The 25,639-nt window shown below is 43.3% G+C and overlaps 1 protein-coding gene across 1 annotated transcript in view; it reads left to right on the top strand.

The window, feature by feature from the left end:
- The first annotated feature begins 2,734 nt into the window (after positions 1-2,734).
- The window catches only part of LOC132888840 (uncharacterized), a 31,459-nt gene continuing 8,554 nt past the window's right edge, over positions 2,735-25,639 (top strand). Inside the window, exon 1 of the mRNA XM_060924934.1 lies at positions 2,735-3,320. Within this exon, the coding sequence (XP_060780917.1) occupies positions 2,735-3,320 (586 nt within the window). The remainder of the gene's footprint in view (positions 3,321-25,639) is intronic.

Below are 25,639 nucleotides of genomic sequence, written 5' to 3'. Positions count from 1 at the left end.
TTCAAATTAAAAAGGAAAAAGTATACAACAAATACATGACAAAAAAAATAAGATAAGAACATAAGAAAAAAACATAAAATATTCAATATGATAAAAACAAAAACACAATAAGATAAGAACAAAAAATCATCAGATAAGATAAAAGCATAAAAGATAAAATGGCATTACAATAAAAGGGAGAACAAGGGGATAATGACAATAATACTGTTTCTAAAATTAAGGTTTAACTGCTAGCCACACACTTTAAACCTAATCAAAAGCTTGTGGGAAAAAAATGTTTTTAGTCTGCTTTTAAAATAAGATAATGTTTTAACATTTAGATAATGTTCCTGTGGCAGAGAGTTCCAGAGAGTGGGACCATAATGACTGAAGGCACCATAGACTGATTTAGTGGTTATTCTAGGTCTCGTGAGGAGACCTTGACTTGATGATCTAAGGCAGGGGTTCTCAACCTTTTCTACTTCAAGGCCCACCTATTCATACTTGTACCGAGTTGGGGCCCATTAAAAAAGATCCCCAATTCTTTTGGTTCATCTATTCTATTAGAATCTAATAATCTATTGTAAAAAGTACATTAATGGAATGCAACATCAGTCCCTGTTACAGATGGGAACCCAGGAATTAAATAAATGCAATAAAAACCAAACTGTTTTTAATTGTAGGTATTGTATTTAAAACTGTATGGATGTGCCAGAAGCCAACATAAAACCATGCATGCAGGACATTCTCAGTCATAAGGGATTAATGATCCAAAAGTGGAGTCTGGTCAATTAACACAAGAACTTATTGCCATGTTTGTGTACAGCAAACAAGCAAGTTATTAAAATCAAGAAGTACATGCAAAAGAAGTGGACATAGAAACCACTCAATTGGATATATCCTTACACATTAATAGAGAAGGATTTTTCCCATGAGTGGAAAATTATCCATCCATTGTGTTCCCCGACATGTCTGCAGCACCAGGTATTTTGACATCATTCTACACAGTGTAGGTTTCATGCGCCATCTTGTGTCTAAGAACTACAACTCCCAGCCAACTTCCGCGTTAACCTATGTCATGCCTGGGCGGGATCATGTACATCACATTCGTCAGGTTCACATAAGAGACTTGGAAACTCCATTTTCTTCGTCTCTGGTGTCTGAACTCAGCGGAGAACAGACCATAGAGGGACACTCACCATTGGACCGTCTGAAACCATGACTGTTTCTTGCAAGAAACACATTTTAGAGCGTTTCCCTCCTTCTGTCCACCCTTGATCATGGTGGACTCCGGAAACACGCGTGCTTTAACTCAAGTGAGTTATAAAACGGTTTTTCAGTTATTTTTTCAGTACGTACTAGACTGCAACCAAATAGGCAGTTTATTGGTGTTGGGAGCGGCTGGACCATCCTAACCCTGTCTGATCAGAACTTTCTTCTCACAAGCTACGAAGATCTACAAAGAAAACTTCAGAGCAACCGCTCTCTCTCTCTCTCTCTCTCTCTTCCAACGAAGTGCTTCCACACAACCTCCCCAGCCTGCCATTTCTACAGAGACTCTGCTTTCTACAGAAGATGAGACTTTTGCAGTAAGAACAGGCATTGGGCAGAAGTTTAAGTCTTAGGAATTAGTTATTCACTTAATGTGAAGTTATATGAAGTTAAATGAAGTGTATACACTGAATTTTGGTTCTCTATCATTTGTTTGTTGATTTAAAATTGGTTAATCCATAAGTTTGTGCATGTCTCTCTCTCGCGCTCTCTCTCTCTCATTCCTTACTAAAATCCTCAATTTCATTCTTATTATACATTTTGACCTTAAGATTTCAGGGGGTTTGATAATGTTATGAGTGTGGAATTCTTTTGTTACTTAGAAAACACGTGCCCAGCAGGCCTGACCAGGCCTGATATACATACCAACACATCAGATAACATTCTACACACCCTGGCTCTTCCTGTCACGAACAACATTCCAAACTTCACATCCCCCTCTCTTTCTCACACACACACACACACACACACACACACATACACATTCATATACACACATCTCACTGTATATATTCCAACTGATTATCCATTTTTGATCTTTGTATAATAAATTCATTTATTATCAAAGCTGTGTGTATTCATCTGCTGTTTCGATATTTTGAAGTTGCCCAATCTCCCGAAGAATTCAAAGGTGTAGACAATTTATGTAATATGGTAAGTGATCAATAATAATTTGGAAGATACCATTTTAGCTGTTTGGTAATTTATTGTTAAGTACCAGGATTAATGGTATGATTCACTAAATGATTCACCTGAGTGATTCACTTCAAACAATTCAAATGAGATTGATTCTATGGTATGATTCAATTCAAATGAGTCAAATTAAATGATTCAATAGGATTGATTCATTTTAATTATTAACCTTCAAATTTAATGAGACTGATTTCATGTAATTATTAAAGATTGATCACTTATCCAATCCTAAATACACAATCATTAATTACACCTACATAATTGGTGCCCCGTGTGAGGCGATTGGTTTGTCGACTTCTTGAGTATTGTTACAGCAGATTCAGCAACTGCTAAGGTATATCCCCAAGTGTGTTAAAACAGGAGTGTGGTAACCATATCACAAATTCTAACAACCTATTGATAACTTAGGATAAGAGAACATCTCCAAACAAATAAACCTTGTTAATTAATAATAATTAATTAATAATTGACTCATTGATTGGTTAATTAACCAATACCCAATCTAAATAAAATGGCATCCCCTCGTGTCTCAGAGACTGAAGACAACGAGCAAGATGTGTCCCTTTTTGAGGTCATCGCAGACCTCATTCACTGCTCTGACCCCGATAGGGCAACCATTAGGGGCATGAGTAGGCATGAGTGCCAAGCTAGCATAATCAACTCAATAACACAAATGAGAGATCCAAAGAGAACAACAATCAGTGTCCAAGATGCACTAGGTAAACTATTCTTGTTACACTTCCAAGATGCTTATCAAGAGCTCAGATCCCTCCACAGAGAAGTTGACAGGCTGACCACCAGCAACGCCGAGCTGACAGCCGAGGTCAATGCTTTATCTAGGGAGCATAGCCTCTTGAAAGACTCCCTCGATGAGTGCGCCGAAAGGCTAGAGAAAGCCGAGAAATGCGCTGGAAGGGCTGCCAAGGAGCAGAACCCCAAAGAAGGGTGTGAGGGGCACAAGAGACCCCCAACCATGCATCAAAGTTTAGAGCGGGAAGAGGCGTCTGAACTGGACACCGAGGATTACCCGGTCGAGCACCAGGCGCCCCACCAACCTCCATCAACTCGCTACACAACTCCGTCATCATCTAGCCAGGGTGGAGTCGCCCTGCGCTCATCCCGAGCCCAGGCCCATAGCACACCTAGGTCAGTGCGCTACAGCTTCCCTGATCCGCCTTCGGGTGAATCAGACTATGACTCTCGTGCGGAACGGGAGCAATTCCAGAGTAGCTCAGATAGTGAGCACTCAGGAAAGCGAAGGGGGTCACGTAAAGATGCGCACCAAGCCCTCCGCATACGGCAAATTGACCTACTTGCCAAAGATATTGAGCGATTCGATCCCGATAATAAAAGAACCAATGTAAATGATTATTTACGAGAAATTGACCGATGCCTGATGGACCTACCGAGAGCCACAACGCGAGAGAAGCTTAAACTGGTCTGGAAGACCTCCAGTAGCAGCGTCTGTGCCTTTTTCGAGACACTACCACCAAACGTTCGCGATAGTTATTCGAAACTTCGCAATTACATAAGGGAAGAATATGCGCCGTACACAGATGAAACCTCCGCAACGTTGTGTGCAATACAAATCAAACAGAAACAGACTGAGGCACCTCACGAGTATTATAGATGGCTACGTACTGCCTACTTTCAGGGTAGCAATGCACCAGGTTTAGAAGAAGATAGGGGCTTCAAATCCCTTTTCTTACATAACCTCCACCCAAGCGTGCAGACTCAAGTCACGCTGATGTGTCGGCAAAATTGCTACTCGATGAAGGAAACTAGGCAGCTAGCCCAAATGACCTGGGAGACCATCGTCAAACCCATAAACGGAAATGATGATGATCCCAGAGTCCTTAGCCTCCAGGGTGAGGACAAGCCCCCGCTAACCTTAGAAGGAGGTGAAGCACTGAAAGGGGGACCCACCTGGAAAACTCCCGGTCCAGCCCGATCCTTGTCGAACCATCACCAAGGTGAGTGGGAGAATCGGCAAGGTAAGGCCAGGAGAGACCGATGGCAAGGTCATAGTGACTATGGCAACCACCCATCATGTAAACAGGGTCATAAAGAACAAAACGGTTGGCCGCAAGACGGTCATCCCCGCTCTGGCCAGAGATGGCAGGAGTGTTCCAAAAGTAACACTAAACGTAGAGGCAAGGCAAGTTTATTTATATAGCACATTTCATACACAATGGCAGTTCAATGTGCTTTACAGAAGTAAAAACAAAAACAGTAAACAATAGAGGTAGAAATGAACAACACAGTGACTCGGACCAACCTGATGAGTCCCACTCAGAACTGGACTCTTTGAAGGCCTGCTTGGCTGAATTTAGGAAACTGTTACAACAACAGTCAAATTCCTCAACCGATAAAACCAAAGAGCCCGAGAAAAATGACAAAAGCTATCGACTGGCATGACTAGGCCAGGAACCATGGGTAGATCTCGTGAAAGGGGGAGGAGATCCCTCTGAAACAGCAGGCGAGGGTCAGGATGTAGGGCCCCCCCGGTGGTGAAGGCAAACACACAAAACACACCTCTCGCATGTGCTACAGTCTTCACCACCATCTCTGACACACGGCTCTCACAAGGCGACCCAATCCCAACCAAGCCCTGCAATATAAACTTAGTCAGCTTTACACAAATCAAAATCCCACAGTCGTTGGATCCCACAAAACATGCACAAACTCGTTGCAATGAGATTAGTGCGAACACTGATCAACCAAGTGCCACGCAAGATCAAATTTCTGATGAACTTCAGTTCATGTCTTTGCACACCGAGTCCGGTGTCGAAACACCCGACATCGCGATTCCCCTTAGTGGCCACAATTCTTTGAAAAACCTCCCTCTATCCATCGACTCAGACACAGACACCCATTTCACTGCTGGTGTAATGGCTGCGCTGTGGAACATGTTAGGCGTTGAGGCGAAATTCCATATCGCGTACCACCCTCAATCCTCTGGTCAAGTTGAACGAGCCATTCAAACAATTGTGAGCATGCTGCGGAAGTATGTCACCCCCCATGGTAAAATTTGGGATGTGAAGCTTCCCTTGGTGCTAAGGGCCATCAGGTCCACCCCTCATCGCACCACTGGAGTCACACATTTTGAAATGATGACTGGGCGAGAAATGGTTCTCTCACTGCATCTCCTATACAGACCCGAGGACATGAGCATCGCAACTGCATACACCGCACATCAACATGTCGCCGACCTACGACGCCACCTACAGTCAACCTTTACAGGTGCCCAAAAGAATCTCGATTCGAGTGTAGGACACAAAGCCTACTATGCCCGAATCTCAGAGAAGTTCCTACCATCCTGGTTGAGACCTTTCGATCATGGGAAAACCGTTCCCCGTCATGTATCACATTAGGACACCCCGACCTAATCAAACGCTCTCATATCGATGGGTCCATAATAATCGAGGCAAACTTTTTGAACAGTCCTCACTCCAAAAGGGGGTGAAGGATAGCTAGGCCCATCCTGTCTACTTAGCTTGTATGCATCACTTATCTTTAAGCATACACTAACACTCCCGATCACATTTATCAACCCAATAAAATAAAATAAAAAAATTAAAAAACCCTTATGTATGTTACAGAATGGACTTCCTCGGAATCCTGTGCATCCTCCTCACCCTACAACTGAGTCAGTCAAGTGAGGTGGTGGAGCCTGGCCCCCCAGCTGGCATCGTCCTGCAGGAGGCTTCTGGGCTCCTTCTTACAAACTGTCGCATCCACACTCAACGGGTATATGCCCGGCTAGACCCATGGGCCGTATACCGCAAACACCTCAAGTCACTGATACCTTCGATCGACGATAACGGACCAAATGGCGAGATATCTAATATAGTCGTATATGCTAGACGCACCACTACCCATATGCTAGAACAGTTACAAAAGTTCATAGTCACCGAGGAAGAGCTGAGCAGTAACACACATCAGAAAAGGTTCCTTGGGGGTTTAATTATCGGTGCATCTGCCATTGGATCCTTGTTTTCTATTGGTCTCTCTGCAGCCAACACAGTCAGTTTGAATACGTTGAAAAAAGAAGTTAGCATTCTGCAAAAGGAAATGCCAGAGATCCGAGAGAAACTGCTTATCCAACAAGAAGAGCTGCAGGGCTTAAGCAAATCCCTGCAGGGAACTATATTAACCGTTAACATGCATACTGATCTAATCTATAACACTATGCAGACTGTAGACAAATTGGCTGAAATAATCAAGAACGAGATCAAATATGTCAGAGTAGTAAGGGATTTAATGCAAGACCTGCTTAGAGAAGTAGGTGACTCAATCAGTTCCCTGAGTAGTGGCAAGGTCCCATCGTATCTTACACCCCTTAGCTTGGTGGAGAATATACTACAATCCACCACTACTACTAACGTGCATTCCTCCAAATACACCTGGCATATAGTCTCGGCAGTGCTATCCCCATTTTTGTGAGTCCACAAGATTTCGAGATAGGTTTCATACTAAATCTACCCATCATTGAGAGAAACAACATATATAGACTCAAGTCTGTCCTCAACGTGGGTTTCTGGAAAAACAATGTTCGCATACACATACAGACACCACCCATGGTAGTATACCATGACGACAACCCCTCTGTCTACTTTATTCCCAACCTAGAGATGTGCACCTCCACTAAAGACATCCACTGGGTCCGCCCAAGCAACCCATTTCTTAGAGACACTACGGATCACCTGTACGGTCTGAGGGCAAAAGCGCCCAAACAAAAGTGTGTAGGTCAAATGTCCGCAAAGGACGAGGAAATGAAAACTAGAGTAGAGAGAGCTGGTAGTCGGTGGGATGTTAACACTCCAAAAACTGAAATCTTGATGTCATACAACCAGCACAACACAGCCACAAGAATGAAAATCCCAAACCAAACGGTGTTCCTTAGTGTACCACAGGGAGCCACCATTCACATAGGTGACATCACCCTACACCATCTTAGTACTGACCAGTACGATTTGGAGATTGAGATGATAGATGCCTTCGAAGGTTATGATCTTGAGATCAGTAACACCCTCCAACAGCAACTGCTGGTTGAAGGGACCAAAACGGTGAAATTTAGTTTAGGACAGAATGGAGTTTCGACCATAGTCTCCCAAAACCAGGTCAGAGAGTCACCTGACCTAGAATTTACCATACGTCTGATTGTTTTGGGACTTATTCTCAGTGGCTGGGTGTTTTCCGCTGGCATCGTATGCATGCTACACAAACGAATAGCGACACTATACACCAAGCTGGATAAAGGGGTCTGCGTCCCTGACAGTTTTGGCCATAGTAGCACACGCTTTCTGGCCAAACCACCTGCTGCCTTTACCTTGCCAGAAGATTAGGTTTAACACCCTAAACACTAACACTTCTTTTCTCTACTCCACTTCCTCTCTTTTCCTGTTTTATTATTTTCTTTGAGTAGGAAATGAAGTATATATGTAGTGTTCACTGAAATGAAATATATGTAGTGTTCACTGTTTAAATGTTGAGGTAACCCTAATCTAGTTAGATAGTGATTATATGCCCAAGTGCCTATGGTGATTATATGCCCAAGTGCCTATGGTGATTGTATGCTCAAATGCCTCTACCTCCAACTGTCTCACTGGAACTCACAAGTTTACACAGTCTTCACAGGACACCATGAACTGTGCAGAACAAGTTTACCTCAAGGACTATGGACACGGCGATGATACGGTATGGTGCTCTCAGTGCTATGACTCCATCATACCCCTGAGACCAAAAGGGGAAATGTAGGTATCATGCAACATCTTGTGTCTAAGAACTATAACTCCCAGCCAACTTCCGTGTTGGCTTGGAGTCGTACGTCACGCCTGGGCGGGATCACGTACATCACATTCTTCAGGTTCACATAAGAGACTTGGAAACTCCATTTTCTTCGTCTCTGGTGTCTGAACTCAGCGGAGAACAGACCATAGAGGGACGCTCACCATCGGACCGTCCGAAACCATGAATCTTTCTTGCAAGAAACACGTTTTAGAGCGTTTCCCTCCTTCTGTCCACCCTTGATCACGGTGGACTCCGGAAACACGCGCACTTTAACTCAAGTGAGTTATAAACCGGTTTTTCAGTTATTTTTTCAGTACGTACTAGACTGCAACCAAATAGGCAGTTTATTGGTGTTGGGAGCGGCTGGACCATCCTAACCCTGTCTGATCAGAACTTTCTTCTCACGAGCTACGAAGATCTGCAAAGAAAACTTCAGAGCAACCGCTCTCTCTCTCTTCCACCGAAGCGCTTCCACACAACCTCCCCAGCCTGCCATTTCTACAGAGACTCTGCTTTCTACAGAAGATGAGACTTTTGCAGTAAGAACAGGCATTGGGCAGAAGTTTAAGTCTTAGGAATTAGTTATTCACTTAATGTGAAGTTATATGAAGTTAAATGAAGTGTATACACTGAATTTTGGTTCTCTATCATTTGTTTGTTGATTTAAAATTGGTTAATCCATAAGTTTGTGCATGTCTCTCTCTCGCTCTCTCTCTCTCATTCCTTACTAAAATCCTCAATTTCATTCTTATTATACATTTTGACCTTAAGATTTCAGGGGGTTTGATAATGTTATGAGTGTGGAATTCTTTTGTTACTTAGAAAACACGTGCCCAGCAGGCCTGACCAGGCCTGATATACATACCAACACATCAGATAACATTCTACACAGCCTGGATCTTCTTGTCACGAACAACATTCCAAACTTCACATCCCCCTCTCTTTCACACACACACACATATTCATATACACACACACACCTCATTGTATATATTCCAACTGATTATCCATTTTTGATCTTTGTATAATAAATTAATTTATTATCAAAGCTGTGTGTATTCATCTGCTGTTTCGATATTTTGAAGTTGCCCAATCTCCCGAAGAATTCAAAGGTGTAGACAATTTATGTAATATGGTAAGTGATCAATAATAATTTGGAAGATATCATTTTAGCTGTTTGGTAATTTATTGTTAAGTACCAGGATTAATGGTATGATTCACTAAATGATTCACTAAATGATTCACCTGAGTGATTCACTTCAAACAATTCAAATGAGACTGATTCTATGGTATGATTCAATTCAAATGAGTCAAATTAAATGATTCAATAGGATTTATTCATTTTAATTATTAACCTTCAAATTTAATGAGACTGATTTCATGTAATTATTAAAGATTGATCACTTATCCAATCCTAAATAAACAAAATCATTAATTACACCTACAACAGACAAACAGATAAAACCTGTAAGAGCATGGAGGCATATACATTTTTATATGTGGCTAGGTTAAAGATCTAGGGATCAGGAGCCTACAAGATAAAATCCTGTATAATTTATGCCTGGGTAAGTAGGAACTTCTGGGCTCTTTGTATGTGTCTTTGTGATGGTTGCTAGGATGTTACAAGTTTTAGTATCAGGTGTAAACAAACCACAGCCACTCAATTCTCAATCCTTCCTGCTCTTATCTTCCAGGTAAATCATTCACAAAGTTCCACAGAAACCCCTTTAAAGACCTGGGTATTATGCATATTATGTATTATAGTGACCATAATCAAACAGTAATCAAAACACATGTGTCAGGGTGCAGGGGAGAGCGGGGAGAAGCAGACTGCAGACTGAGCCAAAACGAAGAGCAGGAATCATACTCAGAGTAATGGGCAGGGGTTAAGTAGGTGAGGTGATTGCTGAGGAATGAATGACAGGTGCAATTAGTAATCAGGTGACAGAGGGCACTGTGACTCTTGGGTGTTGTAGTCCAGAGCAGCTATGTTTGGAGGCTGTTCTGAGCTTGTGTTTTTAACACCATTACTGAGAGAACCCCCCCCGAGGAGCTCCTTTCTTGGTTGCCCTCTCCCTCTAGGTGCAGTTAGGATGCTGACTGTGGAACTCCTGTATCAAGAGTGGATCCACAATGTCCCTGGAGCTCATCCAACTTCGCTCCTCTGGACCATAGCCTTCCCAGTCTACCAGGTACTCCAGCTGACCTTGTCTGCACCGGGAGTTCAGGATCTTGTTTAGCTGATCTAATAGATGGATTCACCTTCAATTTCTGGGGAGGGGGGCTCTTGAGTGGGTGTGTTCATGTCTAGGGGACCTTGAATGGCTGGTTTCAGGCAGGAAACATGGAAATTTGGTGCCGTTCTGTTGTGAGGTGGGAGCTCTAGTTTGTAGGATACTTCATTGATTTTGCATAGAACGTTGTATGGGCCGATGTACTGAGCTTGCAGTTTTTTGCATGAGTTGGGCTCCCTTAGATCCCTTGTGGGATCGGATCCCTTAGATCCGATCTCCTGGAAAGTATTCCAGATTTTTACTTCTGTGTTTGTCTGCATATTGTTTATACTTTGCATTTACTAGTTCTAGCCTTTGGTGTACTTCTTCCCATATCTGCTGGCTATGCTTGAACCAGGAGTCAATTGCTGGTACCTGGGTGGGTGTGTCATCCCATGGGAACAGGGGGGTTGATAGTTGAGTATGCACTGGAATGGTGTCAACTGTGTGGTGGAATGTTTGAATGAATTTTGTGCATACTTGGCCCATGGGAGGAACTGTGCCCAATCTCCCTGCTTTTGCATGCAAAAGATGCACAGAAAGCATCCCATCTCCTGATTGGTGCACTCTACCTGGCCGTTGGATTGAGGGTGGTAACCAGATGTGAGGCTTACTGAAACTCCTAGTCTTTCCATGAAACTGAACTATAGTCTGGAAACAAATTGGGGACCCTAGTCACTCACTATGTCCTTGGGGATACCAAAATAACAGAAGACATGGTTAAAGATTAGTTGGGCAGTTTGGAATGCATTGGGTAGTCCTGATAATGGAGTAAGTCTGATTGCTTTAGAGAATCTGTCTATTATTAACACAATGACTGTGTTACCTTGGGATGGTCATAGGTCTGTGATGAAGTCTATGGCAATGTGTGACCAGGGTCTCTGAGGTACCAAAAGAGGACATACTGTAATTTCTCGGCAGGTGGAGCACATGGTACTTTGGTTTGGGCGCAGGCTGAGCATGAGGACACAAAGTGATTGATATCTGAAATCATGTTTTCCCACCAGTATTTGTTTCTTATCAGTTGACATGTGTGGTGACTGCTGGGATGACCAGTGGCAGGGGATGCATGTGCCCAGGTGATGAGTCTTCCTCTGAGGTCGGGTGGGACATGCAGAAGTCCAGATGGGCAGTTCTTGGGAGGAGTCGGGGGTTGTGACTATTTGATCTCCTTGTCTAAGTCCCAGGTGATGGCTTGTGCAAAACATTCTGGTGATAAGATGGGAGTTGGTTCAGGGGTGTGGGGTGAAAAGTTGTGGATTCAAGAGAATGCATCCACTTGGTATTTCTGTTGCCAGGACGATATGATATTGTGAATGGAAAGTGAGTGAAAAACAGGGCCCACCTGGCTTGTCATGGGTTGAGTTGTTTGGCAGTCTTTAGGTATTTTAAGTTCTTGTGATCTGTTAGTATCATAAATGGGTGTGCACCACCCTCCAGCCAATGTCTCCACTCCTCCAGGGCCAGCTTGATAGCCAAGAGTTCTCAATTGCCAGTGTCATAGTTCTTTGCAGTGGGTGTAAGATTCTTTGAAAAGAAAGCTACTGGGTGCCACTTGGGCCTCTCCCTGAATCATTGCAATTCACCTATGCCCCCTCCTACTCTTGTTTCAGATGCATCTACCTCCACCACAAATAGTTTAGTAGAGTCTGAATGTTGTAGCATGGGAGCAGAGATGAAGGCTGCCTTGAGCTGGCTGAAGGCTTCTTCAGCTGCTGGGTTCCACTGGTGGTGACGTAGCCCATTCTTTAACAACGAGGTTAGAGTTGCAGCAATGATGCTGAAACCCCAAATGAAGCACCAGTAGAAATTCACAAAGCCCAGGAAATGTTGCAACTCTTTCACAGATGTAGGAGTGGGCCAAGATGTGACTGTGGAGATCTTAGACTGGTCCATGTTTACCCCTTCAGAACTGATAATGTACCCAAGGAATGAGATCTGGCAGACATGAAATTCGCATTTCTCTGCCTTGACATAGAGATTGTTTTCAAGTAAGCAGGAGAGTACAGACCTGACATGATTGTGGAGACTGTCTTCATCTGAAGAGTAGATTAATATGTTGTCAGTGTAAGCTGTCACAAATTTCCCCAGCATATTCCTGAAGACATCATTGATCAGGAACTGGAAGATGCTTGGTGCTAAAGAAAGGCCATAAGGCATTACTAGGTATTCAAAATGGCTGGCGGTGGTGCAAAAGGCCATCTTCCACTCATCCCCTTCTCAAATTCTGACCAAGTTATAGGTGCTGTGTAGGTCCAATTTAGAAAAGATTCTGGCAGAATGTAGTTGTTCCAAGGCAGAGGACACTAGTGGAAGTGGGTAGGGGTACCTTACAGTGATTTGGTTCAGACCCCGATAGTCTATACATGGCCAAAGACCTCCTCCCTTCTTTTTGAGAAAGAAGAAGCCTGCTGAAGCTGGTGACGTGGATGGTCTGATGTACCCTTGGTTCAAGGCTTCTTGCATATACAACCCTGATTCCAAAAAAGTTGGGACAAAGAACAAATTGTAAATAAAAACAGAATGCAATAATTTACAAATCTCAAAAACTGATATTGTATTCACAATAGAACATAGACAACATATCAAATGTCAAAAGTGAGATATTTTGAAATTTCATGCCAAATATTGGCTCATTTGAAATTTCATGACAGCAACACATCTCAAAAAAGTTGGGACAGGGACAATAAGAGGCTGGAAAAGTTAAAGGTACAAAAAAGGAACAGCTGGAGGACCAAATTGCAACTCATTAGGTCAATTGGTAATAGATCATTAACATGACTGGGTATAAAAAGACCATCTTGGAGTGGCAGTGACCCTCAGAAGTAAATATGGGAAGAGGATCACCAATCCAACTAATTCTGCACCGACAAATAGTGGAGCAATATCAAAAAGGAGTTCGACAGTGTAAAATTGCAAAGAGTTTGAACATATCATCATCTACAGTGCATAATATCATCAAAAGATTCAGAGAATCTGGAAGAATCTCTGTGCGTAAGGGTCAAGGCCGAAAAACCATACTGGGTGCCCGTGATCTTCGGGCGCTTAGACGGCACTGCATCACATACAGGCATGCTTCTGTATTGGAAATCACAAAATGGGCTCAGGAATATTTCCAGAGAACATTATCTGTGAACACAATTCACCGTGCCATCCGCCATTGCCAGCTAAAACTCCTATAGTTCAAAGAAGAAGCCATATCTAAACATGATCCAGAAGCGCAGACATCTTCTCTGGGCCAAGGCTCATTTAAAATGGACTGTGGCAAAGTGGAAAACTGTTCTGTGGTCAGACGAATCAAAATTTGAAGTTCTTTATGGAAATCAGGGACGCCGTGTCATTCGGACTAAAGAGGAGGAGGACGACCCAAGTTGTTATCAGCGCTCAGTTCAGAAGCCTGCATCTCTGATGGTATGGGGTTGCATTAGTGCATGTGGCATGGGCAGCTTACACATCTGGAAAGACACCATCAATGCTGAAAGGTATATCCAGGTTCTAGAGCAACATATGCTCCCATCCAGACAATGTCTCTTTCAGGGAAGACCTTGTGTTTTCCAACATGACAATGCCAAACCACATACTGCATCAACTACAGCATCATGGCTGCGTAGAAGAAGGGTCTGGGTACTGAACTCTCCAGCCTGCAGTCCAGATCTTTGACCCATAGAAAACATTTGGCGCATCATAAAATGGAAGATACGACAAAAAAAGACCTAAGACAGTTGAGCGACTAGAATCCTACATTAGACAAGAATGGGTTAACATTCCTATCCCTAAACTTGAGCAACTTGTTTCCTCAGTCTCCAGACGTTTACAGACTGTTGTAAAGAGAAAAGGGGATGTCTCACAGTGGTAAACATGGCCTTGTCCCAACTTTTTTTAGATGTATTGTTGTCATGAAATTTAAAATCACCTAATTTTTCTCTTTAAATGATACATTTTCTCAGTTTAAACATTTGATATGTCATCTATGTTCTATTCTGAATAAAATATGGAATTTTGAAACTTCCACATCATTGCATTCCGTTTTTATTTACAATTTGTACTTTGTCCCAACTTTTTTGGAATCGGGGTTGTATTCCTCCATAGCTGATTGTTCAGTTAGGGACAATAGATAGATATGATTGCATGGAGGAGTAGTGCCTGGAAGAAGGTCAGTTGCACAGTCATAGGGACATTGAGGAGGCAGGTAACATGCCATACCTCTGCTGAATACTTCTTTCAAGTCCAGATAGCATGCAGGAACATTGTCTAGAGAATCGGGCTGTGGACTCTCCATGGAGGTGGATGAGATGGTTAGTTTAGGATGAAGAAGACAGTTTTGAAAACATGCTGGTGACCATTGAAGAATGTCTTTATTTTTGCCAAGAGATTAACAGGACATGGAGTTGAAGCCAGGGGTAATCTAGGATGATGTCATGATGAGCAGTTTGGGTGAAGAATAGAGAAATGAGTTCAGGGGGTGTCATGGCTCAGATGGCTAAGACACCTTACCATAAATCCGGGGACCCGTGTTCGATCCTGACCTGAGGTCATTTCCCGATTCCTCCCTGTCTCTCTCTCCCGCTCATTTCCTGTCTCTCTACATTGTCCTATCTATATAAAAAAAAATAGAGAAATGAGTTCAGAATGGTGAGCTCCCACCTGAATCTGTAGAGGGGTTGTATGAGTAGAGATTAGTCCATTCCCAATGGGACCTGTCAATGGTCCTTATGTTAAGCAGGCTTTGCAAGGTGTCTGTGGGGAGGCTGAATCTCTGGACGATTGAACAGTCAATGAAGTTCCCCTCTGCCCCGAGTCTATAAATGCAGAGAGGATATGGGTCAAGTCTGGCAGCTTCAAGAGTACAGGTAATTTGAAGGGTTGTGCTTTACAACTAAATATGGAATTCACTGGGTTGAGTGGACTATTAACTGAGCCAGAGCACCCCGAGGTGGACAGACAAGACATTTAGCAATGAGATGGCTGGACTCACCACAGTAGAAGCACAGACCCTCTTGCCATCTTCTCTCTCTCTCTCTGATTGTTTTAGCTGAGCATGAGAAACCTCCATAAAAGTGGGCATGCTAGTGGCAGGAGACAGATTAGTGGTAGGTTGCAGAGAGGGTCTATTTGTGATGAGGTGGTCCAGACATATGGTCAAATCAAGGAGTGAGTCGAGGGATAGATGTTCATCACGATAGGCCAATTCATTCAGCACCTCTGGACGTAACCCTTGGCAAAAAGTGGCTTTTAGTGTAGGCTCATTCCAACCACTACCAGCAGCCAATGTACGTAAGTCCAGGGCATACTCTGTGACTCTTCTATTTCCTGCTTGATGGACAAGAGACTCTCTCCAACCTCTATTCCTTTGGGTTTGTGATCAAACACTCGCTTAAACAGATCCAAGAAATGATCATAGGAGTGTGTTCACTGCCGTGCTCCCATATCACACTAGCCCACTGTAGAGCCTTGCCTGTGTGTAACATGAGAAATTTAGTGATCTTCTGTTTGTTGGAGATTCCGGTGAGTGAGGAGAAATATAGGGAGCATTGAAGAAGAAATCCCTTACAGTTTGATGCTTCACCTGAGAACTTCTCCAGTAGTAAAATGAGCTGAACGCAGAAGATGGGGGCCTCTGACATAACAGCAGTGAGCTGCGCCATCCTAGTGTTGAGGACGCTAAGCATCTGCTGATGTTCACCTAATAAGTGCCCCTGAGCATTGAGTGCAGTCTGCTTTGCCTCCTCTGCTGCATCCATTGGTGGCAAAGTATTCTGTCAGGGTGCAGGCACTTACGGATGCAGGTGCAGGGGAGAGCGGGGAGAAGCAAACTGCAGACTGAGCCAAAACAAAGAGCAAGAATCGTAATCAGAGTAACAGGCAGTGGCCGGTCGATAGGCAAACAGGATAATGCAGAGAAAACAATAGAGCAAGGTTGAAGACTGAATGTAGATAGTAGTCTAAACACAGGAAGTCAGGCAGAAAGTAAATGGCTCAGTAAAGTTAGGCACGGAAACACTAAACAATACTTCGTGACATGAGTGTGTGAGAGCTGGGCTTAAGTAGGTGAGGTGATTGCTGAGGAATGAGAGACAGGTGCAATTAGTAATCAGGTGACAGAGGGTGCTCTGACTCTTGGGTGTTGTAGTCCAGAGCAGCCATGTTTGAAGGCTGTTCTGAGCTTGTGTTTTCAATGCCGTTACTGTCAACATGAGGACTTAAGCACTTTCTGAACTTCAAAACATCACGAAAGAAGAGAAAATGGCAAGAAAAGCAATTTGCAAATCCAAGTAAAATAAATCAGAGGAATTTACAAACCTTTCATGAAGTGATCACTGCAAATTCAAGCATTCTTCAACATGGCTCCCCTCTATCACAGTGAAAGGTTCAAGAGCCACCTTTCTCGTCATCTTTTGGTAAAAGCTTTTGCTCTTTCACCTGTTCTTATCACTTCACGGGGAACCTGGAAGAAACTTTTATCAGTTTCACAGTTTGTTCGATTCAAGCAGCCCAAAACAACACAAGCATAGGGCATTTTAATGACTACTAAGGCACCACCATGATAGTAATACTTTGTAAACAGTGAGCTCAGCTGACCACCACTTCCTGTCTTGCATATCTAATGAGGCGGATGTGACGTTGGATACAACTCAGCAATTGTACCCTACTAAAAATTAGCTTCAACTTGAAAAAAAATTCGCAGCTCACTAGATGGCATTTCACAGCTCACTAATGGGTCATGGCCCAGTGGTTAAGAAATGCTTATCTAAGGGATCTGACATGTGTATTCAGTGAGCATATCAGCAATGTCGGAAGGAGCTAAGCCAACCATAGATTTAAAAGCAATAAATATTTTTAAATCAATTATTTGTTTAACTGGGAGCCAATGAAGAGACGTTAAGATAGGACTGATGTGTTTGAATCATTTTGTTTCAGGTAATATTCTGGCTGCAGCATTCTGGGTGAGCTGGAGTTTATTTAACACCTGTTTTGTCAGTCCAGCAAAAAGTGCATTAAAGTAATCTAGTCTACTAGATATAAAAGCATGAACCAGCTTTTCAGAGCCTACCTGAGACAAGAAACATCTAACCTCATATATATTAGTGTATCTCAAACAATTAGAATATCGTGAAAAAATTTTTTTGTAAATTAATTAAAAAAGGTAAACTTTCATATATTCTATATTCATTACACAAAGTGGCGGCACGGTGGTGTAGTGGTTAGCGCTGTTGCCTCACAGCAAGAAGGTCCTGGGTTCGAGCCCCGGGGCCGGCGAGGGCCTTTCTGTGTGGAGTTTGCATGTTCTCCCCGTGTCCGCGTGGGTTTCCTCCGGGTGCTCCGGTTTCCCCCACAGTCCAAAGACATGCAGGTTAGGTTAACTGGTGGCTCTAAATTGACCGTAGGTGTGAATGTGAGTGTGAATGGTTGTCTGTGTCTATGTGTCAGCCCTGTGATGACCTGGCGACTTGTCCAGGGTGTACCCCGCCTTTTGCCCATAGTCAGCTGGGATAGGCTCCAGCTTGCCTGCGACCCTGTAGAAGGATAAAGCGGCTAGAGATAATGAGATGAGATGAGATTACACAAAGTGAAATATTTTAAGCTTTTTTTGTTTTGGTTTTAATGATTATGGCTTATAGCTCATGAAAATCAGATATCTAGTATCCCCAATTATAATATTTCCTAAGATCAATCAAAAAAGGATTTACAAGAAAGAAAAGTCCAAATTCTGAAATGTATGTTAATTTATACACTCAATACTTGATTTGGGCTCCTTTACCATGAATTACTACATCAGTGTCTGTGGCCTGTTGCACTGCTGAGGTGTTATTGAAGCCAATATTGCTTTGATAATGGCCTTCAGCTCATCTGTATTTTTGGGTTGAGTGTTTCTCATCTTCCATTTGATAATACCCCAGCAATTCTCTGTGGGCTTCAAGTCAGGCGAGTTGGATGGCCAGTCAAGCACAGTAATATCATAGCCAGCAAACCATTTGGTAGTAGTTTTGGCACTGTGGGCAACTGCTAAGTCCTACTGGAAAAGGAAATCAGCATCTACATAAAGCTTGTCAGGAGATAGAAGCATGAAGTGCTCTAAAATTTCCTGGTGGATGATTGCATTGACATTGGACTTGATAAAACAGTGGACCAACACCAGCAGATGACATCCATCCATCTATCCATCCATCCATCTATTATCTGTAGCCACTTATCCTGTCCTACAGGGTCGCAGGCAAGCTGGAGCCTATCCCAGCTGACTATGGGCGAGAGGCAGGGTACACCCTGGACAAGTCGCCAGGTCATCGCAGGGCTAACACATAGACACAGACAACCATTCACACTCACACCTACGGTCAATTTAGAGTCACCAATTAGCCTAACCTGCATGCCTTTGGACTGTGGGGGAAACCAGAGCACCCGGAGGAAACCCACGCGGACATGGGGAGAGCATGCAAACTCCACACAGGAAGGCCCTCGCTGGCCACTGGGCTCGAACCCAGGACCTTCTTGCTGTGAGACGACAGTGCTAACCACTACACCACAGTGCCACCCCTCAGCAGATGACATAGCACCCCAAATCATTACAGACTGGGGAAACATCACACTGGACTTCAAACACTTTGGATTCTGTGCCTCTCCAATCTTCCTACAGACAGATAAATGGGTGTGTACAGACAAACACAAAAGGGGCATTTGTTTGATTGCCAACCACTGACTGGCAGATTGCTTAGTCCTTTGTTTTTTCAGGGTCCTTTGCATTTACATAAACTTTGGTTTCCAAGGCCCTAAGATTTCCTGACAAACAATACCATAGTATTTTGTGAGAGATTAAGGACTGATGTCTCTGAAATTCATAATTAAAATCCAACAGTTGTCTGAAATGACTTTGTGTGGACTTCCATGCACTAAGAAATGTTTTTTGAGCTTTGTGATGACTGCTGTAGATGTTATATTACAAAGTAGCTCTTTTTCAAAACAGAATACCTTGAACTTGAACCTGAATAAAAGTTGATTAGGATAAGATGATGTTGACCATTCCATTCAAAGATATCTGTTGTGACATTTGACCAGGGCAGGTCTGGAGTAATGTGCAGTCAGAATGGCGCTTCCTGATTATGAAGCTTCATACTGTTGCAGACAGATCATGAGGTTGTCACCCATTCGATGTCTCTGTTCATGTTGGGCCAGAACACAATTGTACCTCTCATCATGACCCTGTCTTCTATGCTGAGTTCATCTCTGTGGGGGAAGTATTGACAGAGCTTAGCTGAGAGTTTTGTCTGATGTTTTGACCAACCCTGGATAATCATTTAGCTTAGGTGTTGGAATGTTGGGTCTGAAGATGTGTGTTCCCTTAGTTTGTTGAGCCTTGATGAAGAGATGTGTTTGACTGACATGAACTAGAAGTCTGCTCCCTTATCACTATGTTGCTCTGTGTTTTTCTGAGAGCATGTGACAAATTAGGCTATTGTAAAATTATATTTTTAGAGTATCAGCATCATAAGTTGCAGCAACACTGGCACAGTGTGTATGGGCTTGCAGTATTGTGACCAGTGGTTGGGGAACTGTTTCAATGTGGACTTGTTTCCCATAGATGTAATTGCTGAAATTTGAAATAACTGAAATTTGGAATGAATTTTCCAAGGTAGTTGATCGTACCTAGGAAGCACTGTAATCTGTGGATGTTGTCAGGGACTGCATGCTGGAATACCTCACTGGCTGAATTAATTCAAAATGGCATTCTAAGAAATTTGAAACTTCCAAAGGGTGTGCTGAATGTTGTTAGCATGGATCAATTGTGATCCAGTTATATTTGTCAAAAGGAGCTCTTAGTATCAAGAACTGAGAAGACTGTTGGGTTCTGCATTTTAGTGGCAATCTCTTCTACATTACATATTGGATTATGCTGGCATTTATGGGCTTTGTTGAGATCTCTGGGGTCTTATGCCATCTGAATTATTTTTGTGGGCAGCGACCATTGCTGATATTCATTCTGTAGGTTCTGAGACTGGAGTGAGGATGCTCACTATTCTTTACAATTCTGCTTTGACCTTGTCTTGCATGGCTACTGGAATCTTGTGTGTAGATTTGATGACAGGATTCTCTTCTGGGTCTAACTTCATTGATTAAGTCTCTGGGAGCTTGCCCATTTCTTCTTTAAAATGGTCAGCATATTTAGCTTGGATCTGCTTTGAGAAGGTTGGAATATGATCCACTGCAACATGATGGACTTTGTTGAGAGATATTAACCCCATGTGAAGACAGTCTGACAGGCCTAGTAAAGGTTGTAAATTTGTCTTCACCACATAAAACTGAAGGCTATGTACCTCATGTAGCATCATATGGAATTGATGTGTGGCAGTGGTGAGAATTGTGTGGCCAACTGTGTAAATCTCCTTGCCACGATAAGAAACCAGCTTTGTGTTTCTTGATGTGCATAATTTCTTTAAATATTTAAAGGTGATATACCACAAGTTGACATTATTTCCACAAGTTGATAGTTCCCTGAGATCCATGTTAAATGTCTGTGACATGCTTTGGTCAAAATGCCACAAGGATAAAGCACCACACCACCCTTCTCATCCCATCTAAACAACCCTGTTCAAAATGGCCAATTTCAGTGCCTGTTCCTTTCAATGATAATGAACCACTGCTCACCTCACCCTTCCTCATCTCCCAGCCAATCAGGTCATACTTTCCTCATCAATATTTATTCACAAAGCCATGAGAGGAGATATTCAAATGAGTGGGTGGTGTAATTCTAATGAGTTCCCCTTGTGACATAGAAAGGAGACAATAATCTGAATGGCTTGTTAAGCACGATTTCTGAAATAGGCAGCCCAAAGCAAACTGACTGGGTTGTCTTATTTTAGAGTTTGTGGGTTGGTAGGTACTCAAGATATCCAAATCTATATAGACAAGCACTGAAAAGTGTGTTTTTCATAATTTGTCCCCTTTAAATGCTGATTGCTGTGAATAAAGTTTCAGGAATTATGCTGCACTTGGCTCCTGTGTCTGCTTTTAACCCGACTGGTTTTCCATTGAAATGTACAGTGCAGTGTGGTCATTTAGTTTTGATTTGTGTATAGTGTGAAGGAAATTTAGTGAATGAACATTCCTATTCTCTGTGTTTCTATGCCTTTGGCTCAATGGCTGGTGATAAGCACACTGCCTTGTTTATGCCTGACCATGCATCTGCAGTGCTTAATTAGAGCACACCGGTTTGTCTGCTTTAACAAAGAGCCGATGTCTAACTTCAAGGCCAAGCCTTGAGCCAATCATGTACAGACATGAACAGTAGGTGAATGCCTTTAGAGTATAATAGATAACAGCCACTAAGACACAACTCAGAGTGCGCACTCTCGGCATCACCTGAGGTGGTGTCTTCTTCTTCTCTTCTTCTTCTCTTCTTCTTCTTTCCTTCCCCTGTTTTATATCTCTGTTTTATAAGCTCTACTATAATAAATAACTGAAAAGACAACTGAAAAGCATTCTGAAGTGTTTATTAGAAGTTTCCATTACAATTTGGCATCCCTGGGTAGGCCCTATGTGTCTGATCCTCGGACGATGGGACACTCCCAAGGCCATGGTGCGGAGCTGAGAACTTGGACGAGAGACCAGACTGTCAGGGCTCACTGAACCAGTAAGTGATAACTTTGCATTCTTGTGTAAAGAAATTAGTGGAAACAGTATTTAAAGACTGATGTAAGAGATGGACAGAAATTTGTCCTAGTCCAGGAGGACTGCTAAGCTGTGGTATCATCAATATGTTTGCAGAAATGGATAAAACACAATTTTGAGACAATAAACTGCGAGTAGTTTATTGGGTTGTGTAAGAGAAAAATCCACCTAAGTGACGACTGGGTAACGGCTCACCTACTTGAGAGAGTGAAGTAAGGGGGCGTGTTTCGATGGATTCATATTCAGCGATTCGTAACTGGGAAAGAATTGAATCTTGCTCCCTTTGTTCTGTGTGAACAACTGGCCCGTCGTAGGAACGGATTAGAGAGGTTCAATTATGAAGTCGCCAAGACACACCGGTGTGCACGCAAAATATTGATGAATTAACAGAGTACTGTCCTCCTCCAAATTCTGAAACAGAGAAATAGATCTTGTACACATGTGTGAGTTGTCTTTGAGCTTGTTGTGCTAAATGATAACTACTTTTAGCTTAAGGTATATGTCAGACAAATTGTTTACTAATAAGAACATACCTAAAGGATTATTGTGTCACATTTTTGGACATAGTCCAACCTATTCTTCTTGTGATCCTAGTAAAGAAACTCAGCCATTGTTGTCACAACCTATTGATATAACAGTGTACGATGGGGAACAGAAACAGCAAGTTAGGGAAAGAAAAGAAAAAAGCAAGTAAGCCTGAGGCTACATGTGCTATAATAAGAATTGGGCATTCCTATGACAGCCCAAACATCCAGTTTATGAAAACCTCATATGGCAAGGATTGTTTGGCACAGTTTGACATATGGGTAAAGGACTTAGGATTTCCTGAGAAGGGCAGTTTTAGTCCCAGGCAGATAGAACAGTTAGAAGAAAAGTTGAAACAGAAGGAAAAAGAAGAGTCTGCAGATGATAAGTTCTTAGGGGACTGGAGGGCATTTTCTGCATGGAAAGAAGAAAGACTTAAGAGAGAGTACAAAAGAGAGAAATGACAGGCAGGGCTCTCACCCTCTTCTCAGTGTTTGAAATTTCAGATGGACCCTGACCTGGAGTCTGCCCCAACAGCCCGACACACACTGCCTCCTCAGCAAGGTGGAGCATCACTCCCACAAGTGCCTCACCCACAGAAAGGGGGAGAAGTCGAGACAAAGCAAAAAAAAACCCCTAAGCCTCTGGAATCTCTCCCAGCCTACCAGCCGCCTCCAGCGTCAGCGCCTCCCCTCACTTCTCTGTCACACAAGAGAGCCAGTCTTGCATATGGCGACGGAAGAGACACCCTCCTGGACCTGACCACATGCTCACCAGTGGGTCCACAAGGCTGTAACCTAAAGTCTGAAGTTCTTCATCTTCCAACGGTGAAAGTGGCTGGAACTGACTGCGTGCTTCTAGTCCACAGACCCTGGATGACAGCTGATATCAAGGAAAGCATGGCATCCCTTCCCAACATGAGAGAGGTAGGAGGAAAGAGATTTGGTAACGAACTGTTGATATTTTGCAGAGAATTCCGACCAACCACCCATGAACTTTGCCACCTGCTCATGACCAAAATGGGTATAGATTGGAGCAAGGTGTCCAGAGAGTGGCCAGAAGCCAACCAGCGGATGGCAATAGTGAGTATAAAAATACCCTCACTGCTCTCTGTGCTCATCTGATCGAAGCTTTTCCCTTGAATATAGACATGACTAAGATCAATATGTGTAAGCAAGAAGATAGTGAAGTGGTGTCAGCGTTTCTTGCTCATCTCACTGCCACGCATGAGAAACACAGTGGCCTGACCAGGCCCATGACCCTGGCTGCAGTGGAGGGCACTCCTGAGCCTCACCAAGCTCAAGCAGTATGCTGTGCACACAGAAAGGCTGCTGAAAGAGACGGAGAAGACAGAGTCAACAAAAAGAGACCAAGACCTACATGCCGCCACTCTCACTCTTCTCCAGACTGCTCAGCCTGGACCTAGAAGAAGAGGTCGAGGTAGGGGCCGAGGCAGGATGACCTGGGGTGACCCGCCCTGGATGAAAGGCGCAACCTGCTACCACTGCAGTCAGAAAGGACACATTGCTCGAGATTGTCTCCACAGTAGCAAACAGAGGCCCCATGAGGAGTACAGCAAAGCAGACTGACGGGTGGACTCTGGGAATGGGCCCTGCACAGAGAACAGGGGAGGTAACACACACACACCTGATGATACACATAGACAGGAACATTCACATAATGTTAAACACATTAGTAGCAGCACCTGCATGCAACAGCAAGACTACACAGAAACGCCCAATACACCAGTCCAGGTAGATACACCTGAAGTTGCATTAAGTTTGTTAAAATACACAACTACTCCCTTCTCTAAACTCCCTTGTATGCCCCTCACTGTATGTGGGCATGTGTTGACTTTCTTAGTAGATTCTGGAGTGGGACACTCAGTCATACAACATGGGGTACTTCCAGTAGACCCACCGCTCAGCACAAATTCTATTCAGATGATGGGCATCTCAGGACGACCTGTAACCAAAACTTTCTCAGTCAACCTCCCATGTAAAAGCGAGGGAGGAATAGTTATGTCCCACTCATTCCTCATCTCACATACATGTCCAGTAAATTTGTTAGCACGCTATTTAATGTCCAAATTAGGAGTAAGTCTCACATCCACTCCAGATGGACTAACTATTGAAGTAAATGAAATGTGCGGTGTGCAGTATGGTCTTGGAAGCCCCCTGTATGTGTATGTCTGGCAGCTCTGCTCAGATCAACTCACACAAACTCCCAAACACCTTGAACAGCTTGCACACTTGAACACCTCATCAGTTGACACAGATTATATGAAAGAGGAAGATTTGCATTTCACAGCACATGTTCACCAAGGGCAAGATGTAGAGTTTGAAAAGACTTGGTTTGCAGATCCCCACACACGTGAAAGATTCATCTTGACCTTCAAAACTACATATTGGTCTAAACATTATTGCGCTGTGCAGGTCCATCTTACTTGTTGTCCGAACAGCTGCATCAATGTTCATCGCAGTGTTCTCAAACATGTTATGTGCAGCCTCATGTCAGAGGACTTTGAGGTCGGTTGCTGCCAGCATGATTTCATTGACATCGTTAATTCCATACCCCATGTCTCATTAGCAAAGCCACGAGCCACCCATTGGAAAGATGTGGGGAAATGGGTCAAGAAGTGTGCAGCCAATGGCAATGAATGGTCCCAAACAGAGGACCCTAGTGTGTTGTTTTGTCAAAGGTTTGGGGTCTACAAACAAAGTCATGCTATGCGTGTGCATGTTGAGTGCAGTGTAATATTAGCCAATGATGACCAGGGTACTGGGGACCCCAGCCATAGTGGCCTGTTTGTCTCTGTTTCCACAGGCATAACTCCAGCAGAGGTGCACCCCAAATTGGCGAGAGTTCCAAATTCTGTCTGGGCGAAGGGTAAACATGATGTAGGCCTAATAAAGAATGCTGAACCAGTGGTGATCACACCAAAATCAGATTTCAGGCCTAGAAAGACCCAGTACCCACTCAAACCAAAAGCAATCGCAGGTGTAAGACCGGTCTTTGATTCGTTGCTGAAGGCAGGTGTAATTGTCCCTTGTCTGGACTCTCCAGTGCGCACTCCTATTTTCCCTGTTAAGAAGGCAAGAAAACTGTCCCAGCCCAATGAGTGGAGGTTTGTCCAAGATCTGCAAGCAGTCAATGCTGCGGTT

Source organism: Neoarius graeffei, chromosome 7 (genome assembly GCF_027579695.1).
Source record: "Neoarius graeffei isolate fNeoGra1 chromosome 7, fNeoGra1.pri, whole genome shotgun sequence".
Taxonomy (NCBI): domain Eukaryota; kingdom Metazoa; phylum Chordata; class Actinopteri; order Siluriformes; family Ariidae; genus Neoarius; species Neoarius graeffei.
The sequence above is the reverse complement of the archived record's forward strand: the minus strand, read 5'-3'. Positions and strand labels throughout refer to the sequence as shown.